The sequence below is a fragment of the Talpa europaea genome (genome assembly GCF_964194135.1).
Source record: "Talpa europaea genome assembly, chromosome: 9".
NCBI classification, from domain to species: domain Eukaryota; kingdom Metazoa; phylum Chordata; class Mammalia; order Eulipotyphla; family Talpidae; genus Talpa; species Talpa europaea.
Genome location: NC_140076.1, coordinates 57,694,795 through 57,709,430, shown reverse-complemented (window position 1 = coordinate 57,709,430; position 14,636 = coordinate 57,694,795). Strand labels below are relative to the sequence as shown.

General features: G+C 40.4%; 1 protein-coding gene across 1 annotated transcript in view; it reads left to right on the top strand.

Annotated features, from left to right (window-relative positions):
• Positions 1–14,636, top strand: part of CACHD1 (cache domain containing 1) — a gene marked incomplete at both ends in the record, with an annotated part of 197,494 nt that overhangs the window by 169,821 nt on the left and 13,037 nt on the right. Inside the window, 8 exon segments of the mRNA XM_084242212.1 lie at positions 2,271–2,413; positions 3,100–3,281; positions 4,156–4,266; positions 9,589–9,711; positions 10,812–10,911; positions 11,005–11,121; positions 13,626–13,786; positions 14,443–14,529. Of these exon segments, the coding sequence (XP_084098338.1) occupies positions 2,271–2,413; positions 3,100–3,281; positions 4,156–4,266; positions 9,589–9,711; positions 10,812–10,911; positions 11,005–11,121; positions 13,626–13,786; positions 14,443–14,529 (1,024 nt within the window).

Below are 14,636 nucleotides of genomic sequence, written 5' to 3'. Positions count from 1 at the left end.
TGCATGAGCAAGCTAACCATCACTGCTGGTGAAAATGAGGTCACTGTTCTGAAATTTAACACAGTGAAACACAGCAGTTTTCTTGATGAGAAAAGTCTCAAGCCCAGATTTTCCTGTGGATCACACTCCATAGCTACCCTGTCTATAGCTTCACGTGGCTGTCGAGCTCTGGAAATGTGACTGGTCCAAATTGAGATTTGCTGTAGGTGTAAAATGCCTACTTATTTTTTTATATAGAGTACATGTTAAGGTGAAAATATTGTGGGTATATTGGATTCTATAAAATATATTAAAATTAATTTAACTCATTTCTTTTTATTTTTCTTAATGTAGTTAATAGAGAAGTCTATGTTGTATCTGGGGATTGTACTGTATTTCAACTGGACTGTACTACCTTACAAAGATGCTCAGAAAATGCAGTTTGTCAACTCAATACTTAACATATGATTAATGGACCGCTCCTAGGTGAGCCCAGCAGACCTTAGGTCAGCATGTGAATTGCACTTTGCAGCCATACCCTCACCTGGCTATAGAACCACAGGCCAATGTGGAGTGGTCATCAAGGGTAGTTTAATATCAGTTGCTAACAAAAGTAAAACAAGACAGTTCCAATATAATAAAAAGGAAATAGAAATATTAGGAAAATGATGGCAAATAAATGGTTTCTCATTAGTTTCACTGTGATGGGAATTTTGAGACAAAGTGTTATATATATGTCAGAGCTCCGTTCATGACTGAAAGAGGGACATTATCTTTCTTGGTACACTAAGGAGAGGGAAATTTTTTAAGAGCACATCATCTAGTACAGTTAAGTACACATATGTATATAGGTGTTTACTGCCTATGCACAAAGCCTTGGGTCCTGTTCTCTCCTTCAGTCGATCTTGTACCCCCTTTTGTACAGTTCCCAATCTACTGGCTCACTCTCCAAGGTTTCTCTCTCCACCTTTTCCCTTGGTCCTACTGCAGCTCTCTTGTCCCCGAAGTGTATTGCCTTCTGACATTTCTGATATTACTGTGTTCTTATATTTTTGTTTCCCTCTTTTTTTTTTATCCTTGGTCTCTCCAACTGGATCCTGAGCACTTTGAATTCAGGGACAGTCCTCTTTCTCTGATACATCCCTACTAGGGGCCCCCATGATAATATGCATATAAACCCACAGCAACACTGCTAGGCAGCCTGACCCTTTTAAGCCTCTGACTTTCTTCTCCTTGATATACATATATAATAATCATCCACACCACCCATAAAGATATCCTGAAAATTATATGAGATATAACATTACTTCACCCATCTGCTGAGGACACCTAAAAGTAATGGATGGGAACTTAAAGAAAAAATCTTGAAGTTGGTATACCTGAAACCTATATACTGTTGTTAACTAAAGTTACTTCAATTTAAAAAAAAATTTCCAAAGCATTAAAGAACTAACATGATTATAAGGAGTTACTAGGCCAAAGTCTAAGATAAAAACCCAGAGAAGGAAAGAACACTGAAAATCACTTTTGCAATGCACATATTTACCACTTCAGAGGAAACAGCTATGGAATTGAGCTTCATAGGGATTGGGAGAGGAGCAACAAGCAAACCCAGGGTGCCCATGAGGTGGAGACTAACACATGAAACCTACCCTGCCACCCCCACCACGCACGCACGCACGCACACATGCATGCACTCCTGTTTCTAACACCTCATTAGGGGAAGGACGAATTGAAATTAAAGCAGCCTTTGATGTGGAATTCCCGTCATCTGGGTGGCCTAAGGAACCTCAAGTACTAGCTAGTTGTAGACAAGCTGGATATCACAGTCCCATGTAGAGGTCTGAAGCCAGTGGCCTGGTGCCTTACTGGGAACAGTTTGCACCTCACTTCCCAGCCTCATCTTGGGGTGGGGCACCTGGCAAACTCAAATAACAACCCTCTCTGGAGAAAGGCCTCAACAATTCCTACCAGTTTGTCTTTAAAGACAATGTCCAGGATGGTCAGAGACCACCAGCCCCTAAGGAAACAAGACCCGGTAAATGAGCACCTTTGCCATTTCAGGCATTTGTATTCCTTAGACATGTGTCGCTTCTGGGTCACTCGTGACTCTAAGCTCCCTGAGGGAGAAAAAAATGACTTTCTTCCTTTTTAGCTGAGTTCTTCGCTTTCTTTGGGAAGACTTTAAATCTCCACAGCTGACAAATTGGCAAAGCCTTGGCAATACTTTTCTTTGGGCCTGAGATGAAGCTTCTGTGTTCTCAGGCCGGCTTTGTCTGCTGCTTTTTCAGAAAGTCCAACTGTCATGCTGTCTGCTGGGAGCTTTTCCTCCCCCTACGAACACCTCAGCCAGCCAGAGACAAAGCGCATGGTAGAGCACTACACAGCCTATCTCAGTGACAACACCCGCCTCATTGCTAACCCAGGGCTCAAAGTAAGTGCTGGCATGGGGCCCCATTTCTGGTGACCCCCTCCATAGGCATGGGAGGGGGCGCTGGCCATGAACCTTTGAAGTGGGAAGCCCAGCTCTGGGTCTATGCCTCTCAGCTGGTGAGCCAGAAAGCAGAGTGTGTGGCCCAGGGGATGCTGGTCAACGATGACCCTTCTGATGGATTAAGAAGCCCTGTGGGCCAGATGAAGAGTCTCTTTCAGGCCTCAGATGTGCAAAGGGCTTTCCAAGGGGGGTCATGGGATGGGTGATTCAGAGACCAGGGAAACTTTTTCTGTCCCACTTTTCCCAAGGGAAAGAAGTGCCCCGACTGTCTGTTGAAATAAAACTGGTAAAGTTTAAGGAAGAGATTTAGCTCTGTGTGTGTGTGTGTGTGTGTGTGTGTGTGTGTGTGTGTGTATACATGTGCTTAATGTTTCACTATAGGATTTTTCCTTTAAAAGCAGGAAGTCTAGGATGAACAATTAAGTAAATTACACATCCACTGACTGTATTTCAGTAAGTTTTTGTTTTCACCAAGTTTGGCCATATCCATCTGCTGTGGAAAGATTTTTGAGAAGTAATTGGGCTTGGCTTCTCTGTAAGAGAGCTTTGGGAAGCCCTGCCAGCAGTCCAGTCTCTTTTCATGTGAGTCTTAAAGGATCCCTGCTATGTCTCCCTTTGTTTCCCAGTTCTCTGTCAGAAATGAAGTAATGGCTACCAGCCACGTCACAGATGAATGGATGACACAAATGGAAATGAGTAGCCTGAACACTTACATTGTCCGCCGTTACATAGCAACGCCCAATGGCGTCCTCAGAATTTATCCTGGTTCCCTCATGGACAAAGCATTTGATCCCACTAGGAGACAATGGTGAGTTTTAGGGGCTTCCATTATCAAAGGTTCCCCCCAAATCCTGGAGAGACATGATAAGTACACACAATAAGGCAACTTTAGGCAGTCACATTAAAGAAGAGATTTTCATGGCAGTGAAAACATGTTTCTGAATAGTCTCTTTTTTTAATGTAGTATTCACAACAGCTTTGTGGGTTTCCTTTTATCTTTCCATTGAAATTTTAAGACTGAAATGCTTTATGCTTGACATTGCAATTCCTGGTGGTTTGCGGATTCCTACCTGTGTGCAGAGTGTCTGTAGCAGGCAGACTTCATTTCACTGCCCACAATCATGGCATCAAATTACAGCTCATGTCTGCATGACCTTATGGAAAATGACCTACATAAATTCAAAGACCTTTTTCACTTCTGGGGCTTTATTTTTACTCTGGTTTTCAAAAAAGAAGTAGTCAGGTAGTATAGCAGGAAGGGAACTCGGGCATAAAAACAGGGTTTCTAGTTTTGCGCTGTACACTGAGTCATTTCTGAGTCACGTGTTCTCTGCCTGTTCCCTCGTCCTTACCAGGGAGCACTGTTATGTGCCAAATTATATTTGTTTTTTTCCTTACTTGTTAATTTCCTTTTATTTTAGCCTCTAAAACTTCTACACCATGTGTCTTATTAAAAGCTCAAATACACACTTAGTTCCATGTCTATTTTTTAAAAAATTTCAATTTTTCTTGACCCCCTTATGTGGTTGCTACAGCCAGACATAAAAGATAGGCATCCTCTTGAATGTTAATGTAACATAGGCACAAATTATAATAAATCTTTAGAGCTACAAGCTCATTTTTCTTCGACATCTACATTGTAGGTGCTTAGACACCAAATAACTTGACTTTGTCTCCATTAGGTATCTCCATGCAGTAGCCAACCCAGGCTTGATTTCCTTGACTGGCCCTTACTTAGATGTGGGAGGAGCTGGCTACGTAGTGACAATCAGTCACACCATCCATTCATCCAGGTAACCTTATCATTACTCTTCAGTCATTTCTTAAACGTATCAAGGATATTTTGAAAAGTTGAATAAAGCAGTAGATGCCTAAGATTAGTGGCAAAAGCATGGCCTTTGACATGTAAAGTAAGGTGGGGTTTGAATGTCTTCTCTGGCTGTGTCATTTCGGATTCCCTGGGCTTCCTCCTGACATTTGTAAAATGGGGGTGATCCCTGTCTCACGGGGTAACATGTGACTGAATCCATGAAGAGCTCTTATCCCTGTACTTGGCGGCCATGATGATGCTCACAAATGATTTGATTCAGTGGAACAGTTTGTAGAAAATGCCATCTGTAAACCAATCAAAGAAATACTAATAGCAACCTGACCAGCCATCACTACACAAGAGTGTTTTCCCCAGCAATTGACCATCTTTGCTAAAGAAAGTATCAAGACTTCAAATTTAGTACCTCTTGTGTTTGGGTCTAACTCTTAAGCATTATATAGGTGGTGGCAATGTTTTTATTTTGTCATTGCCCTGTCTCTTGAAAAATTAAAAGGCATTTTGAAAATTGATTTTCCAAGATGTTACAAAATGTCGGTATCACTGTAAATATATTTAGAGTGCTTTATATTTCCTGCTTTTGAGGTTTCAGGGTTTAAGCTACAAATGTCAATGAAATGTTGGATGGAAAGGCAAGTGGAACATGCTGTTTTAATCCCTTCATTATACCAATAGCAGTTTTTCCCTAGCAACCAAGAAAAACTATATTTTCACTGGTACCTGTAATGATGGCTTAAAATTTATGGGAGACAGATTTCCCTGCTTAACTTTATGCTTTTCACTGGAGCTCATTATATATCAAATGATTGACATTCAGTAGAATTCTTCTAACGCGAATTCATTGGAAACAAGATTGGAAAGCAGTGCTGAGTGGCATTTCAATAACATGACCTGTGTCTCCATGGAAAGCAGGGCCCTGCTGCCAGCCAAATGTTGATTCCTTCATGGGGCATAGTATCTGCTTGGCTCTGTCATCCACTCCATGATATGACATTTCACGTATAAACAAGTAAACACTCGCTTAGAACAGATCTTTCCGATGTTTTCATTAACAGACCATCTGTCGGGCTTACGCCCACGATTGTTTGAATAGCAAGATTTGTCATCCCTTCCATATATTCTAATCATTTGAGAAAAAGTAAACAAAGGTGTTTCTTTATGGTGCAGCAGTGATGTTAGTGTTTGATGGCAATGAAATGGACCAGAGTGGGCTCTAAAAGATGTCCTTGGGGGGAGAGAAGAGGAAGAATCCTCCATGACTTCCTTGTCTTTAATGATTCACCAGGCTTTTCCTTCTGGGCCACTTATTTCAAGAACCATGAACTTTTCCCCTGTACAGCATTCTATTTTTCTAGTGGGGGTTTGGGGCACCATAAGAAGATGCAGATTATCACGTTTGTGTATGCACGTATATGTGTTTTGGTGGAAGTTTGGATGAATGGAAGTTTTCATTCATTTTATTAACAGTTATTATTGTGTCAGTCCAGAAGAGCATGACTGTAACATAGACTGTCAGGTTAGAAAAACCTAGTTCGATTCCCTTATTTTATTTACTTTTTATAGTGTTTATCCTCTATAAGTTCAGCCATTCAAATTTTTAAAAGAATGAAAAATGGCAATTTTCATCTGGGATGGAACTGTCTACTATTGATTCAGTGAGTGTGTATTCCTGGAATAATTATCTGCTCTTAGTTAATATGCCATGGACTTGATCACTTGAATATGTTTCTTAGCACTGAACTATCTAAATTTGGGTATTTTCACTCAACGTAGTTTAGAATGCAAGTCAACTGCTGCTTCTGCTTTTCAACCAAAGCATTGTCACTTTAATGGGTATAGTGGTAGGTGGGCTCCACAAAGGTGCTTTTTTCAAATGAATATCATTGATTTTGGCCTAATGTCCCAACGTGTACTCCTGTCCTCCTCCTAAGATGTGATTCCAGTCTGAAAAAGTAGATTTTCCATGTTCTCTCTATATGATATATAAGCAAGTACCTTTTTTCCCTTGGTTTCCTCACCTATGAAAGAAGGCTATTTGAGCTTATCTCAAATGATTCTTTAAGAATTGCATTAAATAATATATGCAAAGCTCTTCAAACAGTGCCTGGCACATGGTAAGGGCTCAATAAATGCTAAATGCTTTTATTATTGTGTTCCTTGTTCTCCTTGAGTTGCATATGTAAAATAGAGGTAATGATGCCCGTGTCGAACTGGTACAATGAGAATTTGAGGCCATGCTTGTAAATTGCTCAGCACTATACTCAACATTGTTGAGGCCTCAATGAATGGCAGTTATTTGTTTTATCGTGCTCTTCATGCTTTGAATTTCTGGCACTTTAACAAGTCAGAAGAGAAAACTTAAGCTAATGTTCAGCTTGTCATAAGGCACTCTCATTCACCCAGGGTTTTCAGAAGAGGTTTGGCTGGTAGTTTGGAGAGGACCTTTTCTCACTCAGTGCTCTCTTATCAGTTATAGTAGATGTGCTGTGATTCTTCCATACACATTACTAGTAGACTGAGAATCTGGCTGTGCATTCTTTGGAGAATCATAATGCTGGTGGAGATGGTGACAATCAGTCAATGAATAAAGGACTTGTCAGATGAATCTTAGGCAGTGAAAATCTCATAAGTGCTGCTAACAACATGGTCTGTTGTAATTAAAACAACAGACCATGTTTGATTCTGCTGTGGTATTTATGTACAGTTACCATAGTAACTGTACATTTCTGAAATGCAGGTTAAAATGTGAATGCTAGGCTTACCTGGGCACTGGGCATACTTTTACTGTGCATGTAGATCATACTGGGGCAGATAGTAGTCAACTGGAGCTGTTTAATGCAAAATTAACTTGCCTCCAAAAATGGGGGGGGGTGTATTTTTTTAAAGATTTATTTATGCATACAAGAACTGGGGTATAGGCCAGAGGTATGGGGAGGTGAGAGGATTCACCAGAGCCAGAGTAGGGAACAGAACAGGCAGAATAGGGGAGAAGTAGGCAAGGCAAGAGAGGTCTACTGTGCCATGTGGGTCACCTCTCTGGCCGGAGATCAAACTCGTGCTGCAGTGGCTGCGGATTGCTTCATAGTGCTGCGTCTTAACCCCTTGTGCCACCAGGGAGGCCCCGGGGGTTGCATTTTTCACTGAGGCTGCTGAAATACTACAAAAAGAACCTGATCTGTAAACTGATTTTTATAGTGTAAATTCAAGGTGATCCATTATACTTAATTCTTAATCATTCTAAGCCTAATTTTTCATTTATAAAGTGGAAACTATAATTCCTCCCCCATATCTCCATGGGAAATTGAATATGTTGTGTACACTTTCCTGGAAAGTCTTGAGAGTGATATGCAGCTCTAAGACAGCAGGATAATGTAGGGGTTAGGAGTGTGTGCTTTGGAGTTGGAGACGCTGAGTTTAATTTCCTGCTTCCACTAGTTATTCATTGTCCGACCTTAGCCAAATATTTTATCATCCTAAGCTTCTGCCTTTACAGGAATGATAGAAATAATTGAAATGCTGTATTTGGATGCATATAAATTGTGACCATTCAGTAAATGGAGTGATTACCATTATAGCAATAACTATTATTTAAATTCATCACTCCTTCCTGGACAACCAAGAGTGGTTCAGACTTATTTTGAATGATATTTCAGCAAACCATTATTTGCTACAAAGCACAAGTTCTGTGTGAACTCTTAGAGTTATTCATGGTGGAATCTGAGTTACTTCAGTAACAACAGGAGAGCTTACTGAGTCACTAGCATCTCAGAGGTGGCCCACACCATACTCCTCCCCCACTGGCATACCAAGCACAGCTTTGATAGTAAAGCTCTGATAAAAATTTTTTGGGATCATGATCCTTTTTTCCAGTGTTTGGGTTTTGGGGGTTCTCTTTTGAGGGGGGGCAAGTGGGGAGACAGGGACAAGGAACTAATAGGATATCAAAGTTGATAGTAACCAGAAGGGGGCAGTTGTCTACATGGCAAAGCTAATTTCACTCCTAAATTCTGATTTTCCAAAATAGGATTTCACTGTGGGAAATTTTTCTAGACTTCCCAATTACTATTTTTAAGGTTTTTGTCAATAACAACACTATTATTTTTTGGTATTTACTTTATAAAGAAATCAGGTGTGTATATAGGCTCTGGGAACATCCCATTTTTGAGTAGAACCCTGCAGATTCCCAGCCCCAAAAATACAGAGGAGGCTCATTGGTCAGGTAATCCAAGAGCCTCCTACTATCCATGACCATAGATTAAAAAGAACCTACGTTGCTCAGTGAGAAGTCTACACTTCAGCTATATCTAGCAGTTTCTCTGAGTGTAATTTCTCTAGGGAAAAAAAAAAAGGTCATTTTCTGTCCAGGCCTGAGCTTTAAGTCCTCTCGTGTAATTACTTCTAATTGGGTGTTTTCTCTATGGAAGGCAGCTTGCCAAGCACTGAAACACACTCTCATGTAATCTCAGTAAAAAAAAAACCTTATAAAATAGGTACTATTATTACCCATTCTCAGATATGAGAACTGAGGCTCCAAATGATTAAGTGGCATCCCAGGAACCACGTGGAGAGAAACCAATAGGGTCAGGATTTGACCCCAGATCTGCTTGATTCCAGAGCTAAAGGCTTACACCATGTTAAACTGCCAGCTTTGTCTTCCTTGGTACTCCTATTTTTGAGAGGAATATTTTAGAATGGTCGGGGAATCAGGAGAGGCTTATTCTAGAAAATGAGTTGTGTTTTAAGTAAAGTCAATTTAGTGTCATAGAACAAAAACTAGACTTTTTTTTTTAATGAAGTATTGTATATAACCCTACAACGGTCAGTTAACCTTTTTGAATTCTCAGTTTTGTCTGTAAAATGAAGGAAATAATTAAGGAAATCACTCAGGTTTCTTGTCTAAAGATTTATTTTTGGAAGGAATTTTAGTAATCATATATCTAACTTCCCAGCCCATGTCTTTCTCTGGACTCCTTATTCTTGCCAAAGAATAGTTCATCAGCTGTTTGAACATCTGGAGTCAGGACCAGCCATATTCCACAGCTGCTCTTGTTTTGGATTGGTCTGATTTAGAAAGTTCTATCTTAACTCTTAAATTTTTCTCTCATTAAATACCTATGTTATGTTAAATTAGTCATTATTTCATCTTTTTTTTGTAAGAGTGGGTTGTGAAGTGTTGAGAAACAGTAGGAATGTGTTTCTGATACCCTACAATGCCCTTACAATGGACATAGATCTAACCTTTAAATAAGACATATTTCTTGTTCTCATTTATCTTTTCCACCTGAAGCACACAGCTGTCTTCCGGTCATACTGTGGCAGTGATGGGAATTGACTTTACACTTAGATACTTTTACAAGGTTCTGATGGACTTACTACCTGTTTGTAACCAAGATGGCGGCAACAAAATAAGGTAAGCCCTGCCACTCACCATTTCCATTCTAATTGTAAAATACAAAAAAAAAATGATGTAAAGTGTCCAGTGATTTGACAGCTACATTGCCGTGTTCAAAACCAGAAATAAAGTCCATGGTCTGGGTGTTTCATTGACACAGTTTTGATCTTTTCCATTTTTCTAACAGACATGCCATGTATGATTTAGACAGACATACTCCTAACAAGGAAAATAACTGTGGTCTGGCATTCTCCAAAAATACTTAGTTTTCTAAAAGTCAGTAATTAGACCTTTCCCATATCTTGGGTATTCTTGGGTAAGTGCTTATCATAGTAAGTTTTAAACCAAAGTCTTGGTGAGATTTTTATATGCTTAGACTGTTCCTTTTTACATTTCCTCAGGAAGAGGCTCGTGGAACTAAAAGTCTTTGCCACCTAAAGTTCAAAAGAACCTGTCTGATCAAAGCAAGCTCATTCCCGTGATTCAATGCAGGCCACTTTTTAAAATACCTTATTTCTGTCTCATGACCATCACTGCTATATTTCACACTGGCCCTTAATAGGGAAGTGCAGGATTACAAGCTGTTAAAACAAATGTGGAATAAAACAGCAGAATCTTGTCTTAATTGGCACCTTTCTAGCTTTACTTATTTTCATATGATATTTTTGTATGTCCCTGAATGTTGTGTTTTATGATTGCTTATTATCAAAAAGAGAAATTGTATGATTTACTTAAAGTTTGTATCCCTAAATATGCAAGACAAGTTCCTTTAGAGTCTCCGTCTTCTGAAAGAAGAGTGCACTTTTCACTTACACATTCTTCCAAAGACGTTTCAGGTCTATAGTACTTGCCCTGGGTGGGCACAGAGTGTGTGAACTATGCAGACTACCTCAGAATCAGCATAATGATGCTCTCACCTTAACTTATGTGTTGAGGTGACCCTCCACTTCAAGAATAATGTCTCTTTTCACCTAGTTGCCAGCCTGCCTTCATTTTCCCAGTGAATATCTGTTCAGAACTTGAGATAAACACTATTCGTTTCAGAATAGCAAGATAAATGCTTTTCAAGTATAGAAAAACAATTGATGTGAATGAGGATGCCACTTGTTTTGGTGTAGGTGTTTCATCATGGAAGACAGGGGTTATCTGGTGGCACATCCAACCCTCATTGACCCCAAAGGACATGCACCTGTGGAACAGCAGCACATCACCCACAAGGTACTTGTTGCTATGCTTATAGCTCAGTTCCCCAACAGCCTGCAGCTCATTAATTACATGGCACATGTCTTCTGTTCTGTTTGACCTTGCTAGGAGCCCCTCGTAGCCAATGACATCCTGAACCACCCCAACTTTGTAAAGAAAAACCTGTGCAACAGCTTCAGTGACCGAACAGTCCAGCGCTTTTATAAATTCAATACTAGCCTCATGGTAAGTGGATTTCTTAATACACATAATCCCATCCCTCAATGGCATATGAAATGGAATAAAGGTTAATGTCTTGGAATTATCGAATGATAGGACTGGACCTTCATCAGTTTCCCAACTGGACAATTGTGGGACAAAGATCCTCGAGTGCAGAAGTGAATATTTTAGACGTTACACTTGGTATTTTGTTTTGGTTTTGTTTGTTTTAAAGCACACCCAATCTTAGCCCTTTTACATACCCACTGTTCCCACATTCTTGTATAAATGTGTGGCTCTGTGTGTTCCTCTCTTCTTGTCTTCTGAAGATCTCTGTCTCCTTAAATTCCCAAGGCTCAGCTGGGTCAGTTCGTGGTCGTCCACCCTGCTAGATCAGAACACTCATCCACAGCATCCAAAAATCTTTTCCTTTTTTTAATTTAAAATACTCCACATGATTTAGAGTGCTGCAAACTTATCCTTGAAACGATCAGAGGTCTCAAGGATAGTCTTTCTCACTTGTAAATAATCCTAACTGAAAGAGAACTAAAGTGGATGATGACAAGGCCAGCATTCAAAATGCTACACATAGGGAGTATACTTTTTATTTAGAATAATTATTTATATCTTTGAACATATTAAAAATTAATTTTTGAAGTGTTGAGTAAAATGGGAAATCTTCAACTTAGTATCAAATAAAGCAATTGCACAAGCAGTTGCCCAGTGGGATAAAGGAGTTTTTACAAGTAAATATATTCGTAGGATAGTGAGTTCACAGCCAGGGAAGTCCAAGCCCACACCACTTGGTGTGGGAGCATACTCTGTAATCAGAGGAAGGAGGCTGTCAGGTGAGGTGGCCCGTGAAATTCTGACTTCCACTGTGTGTCATCTGTCATTTGTACAATAGTTTCTTGAGCCCTCAGCAGACAGTCATATCCTCAGGTTCAAAATTTCTCAGAAGCTCAAATACCAGTTGAATATGAATTAGAATAACTGGTTAACAACCCAAGTTATTCCACAGTGCAATTGGAGCATTCTTGGTTGCAGCAGCCAGATGGATGATAAGCATTGCTTATATGGTAGAGGCAGGAATCTTCCAGTCATGGGGAAATCCATGCAGACCTCTTTTTTTTTTTTTTAAAGATTTATTTATACAAGCACTGAGTACAGTCAGAAGCGTGGGAGGGTGAGAGAATTCACCAGAGCCAGAGCGGGGAGCAGAGCAGGCAGAAGGACCAAAGTACACAGCTGAGGGGAGCAGCAGGTGGCAGGAGAGTGCTGCGCGCCATGTGGGACCCTCCTCCTGTGGCCGGGGGATCGAACGGGCACTGCAGAGGCTGCGGGCAGCTTCGCAACCCAGCACTCAACCGCTGCGCTACCAGGGAGGCCCCACCATGCAGACTTCTTAAGGATCTATCTAGTCCCTTGATTCGTGGAGTTAGGCTTATCCTCACCATGCCTATATATGGGATGACTGGCATGGAAATAGGCATGGGATTAAAAATTTTGCCTGCTGCATAAGCCATACATGCAGAAAAAATAGAACATATTCAACTTTACAGTGCCACTTTTGAATCCTTGGTTTTCTAATGCAGTAGAGAATCAGGCATTTCAGGAAACTACCATGTTTTCTTGTTATAGAATGAACAAAGGGATGCTTGCTTTAGTTGGAATGTGTAAATATTCTGCAGGAAGGAAACAGGCCTCCTGGAGAGGATTGGGTTTTTAAATAATTGTATTATTCAAAAGAAGAGAACCTATTATCCAAGGGGAGGAAAATATCTGTTTTCTGGTTGATTTAGCTATACTTTGAATACATTTTAACTATTCCTTGTTTTAACTATTTTTTAGTAATTTTAAACTACTCCTGAAAGTTGTCTTTCATTCTTCTTCTGAAGTTGTCCCAATTTCATGATATATTCTTGTGTTTAAAAAAGATAAATTACAGAGCCTCCCGGGTGGCTCACGGGTTGAGTGCAGCGCTGTGAAGCTATCCGCAGCCTCTGCAGCACGGGTTCAATTCCCAGCCAGCCAGGGAGATACCCACATAGCGCGGCAGACCTCTCCTGTCTCGCCTGCTGCTCCCCTCAGCAGTGCTTTCCATCTGTCTGCCTGTTCTGCTCCCCGTTCTGTCTCTGGTGAATCTTCTCACCCTCCCACGCCTCTGGCCTATGCCCCAGTTCTTGTATAAATAAATAAATCTTTAAAAAATAAAAATAAAATAAAAAGATAAATTACAAAAAAGCTATAAATCTTTAGATATAAAGATAGATAAAAGGATAAATGTAATACTCTCAATTGTTAAGTGAGAATTCTCTGATTGGTGGAATGATGAATAATTTTCATTTTCCAGATTTTTACCAGTGATTGTATACTACTTTATCACACAGATGTGCTGCTTGCTACTCTTGCAGTCAGAAGTAAAGTTGCATTGTAATCCATCAGCAGAGGGTTGCAGGGTTACAGCATCCCTGGTAGGTGTCAGTCTTTGCATTGTTTGTCACTTCTGACACTGAGGTTGTTTTCTCTAGGGGGATTTGACGAACCTCGTCCATGGCAGCCACTGTTCCAAATACAGGCTGGCAAGGATCCCAGGAACCAATGCATTCGTGGGCATCGTCAATGAAACGTGTGACTCTCTTGCCTTCTGTGCTTGTAGCATGGTTGACCGGCTCTGTCTCAACTGTCACAGGTAAACATGCCATAGGTCGTATTCTTTGTTTGCCATGCATCTGAATATTTTAACTGAATCCAGTCACTCTAGAAATGATATCTACTAGGGCGTCCCCTGATGGTGCAGCAGTTGAGCGCTGGGCTGCGAAGCTGCCCGCAGTCTCTGCAGCACCAGTTCAATCCCAGACCGCCGGTGAGGGTCCCACATGGTGCAACAGACCTCTCCTGCTCCCCACTGCTCCCCTCAGCAGTGTATTTTGTCAGTCTGCCTGTTCTGTTCCTCACTCTGGTTCTAGTGAATTCTCTCACCCTCCCGTGCTTCTGACTGTACCCAGTGCTTGTATAAATAAATAAATAAATCTTTAAAAAAAGAGAGAGAGAGAGAAGATCATTTATTAAAAAAAAAAGAAGAAGAAATAATATCTACTAAATAAAAAGTGCTAGGATGTTTCCTGGAGAAAAGGAAAGTCCTGATTACAGAAGCATTTTGAGCTCTGTTGTTTGCAGAACCCTTGTCCAAAGAACAGTCGATTGATGGATGACCTTTGGTCATTCATTACCCCTTTTTCGTTGTCCTTTTACCTTGCTTTTTTCTTTATTTTGCTTCCCTTGGTGAATGTACAATATACAGTTTGTTATTAAACCTCATCATAGTAACTTTCTTTTTCTTCTCAGGATGGAGCAAAATGAATGTGAATGTCCCTGTGAGTGCCCTTTAGAGGTGAACGAGTGCACTGGCAACCTCACCAATGCTGAGAACCGGTAAAAAAAAAAATAGTGTATTTATTTATATAAGTATCGGTAGTCTTATTTATAGATTTGTTTTGGGTTGGAGTCTAAGAAGATGACTTATTCTAGTGGTGGAATTA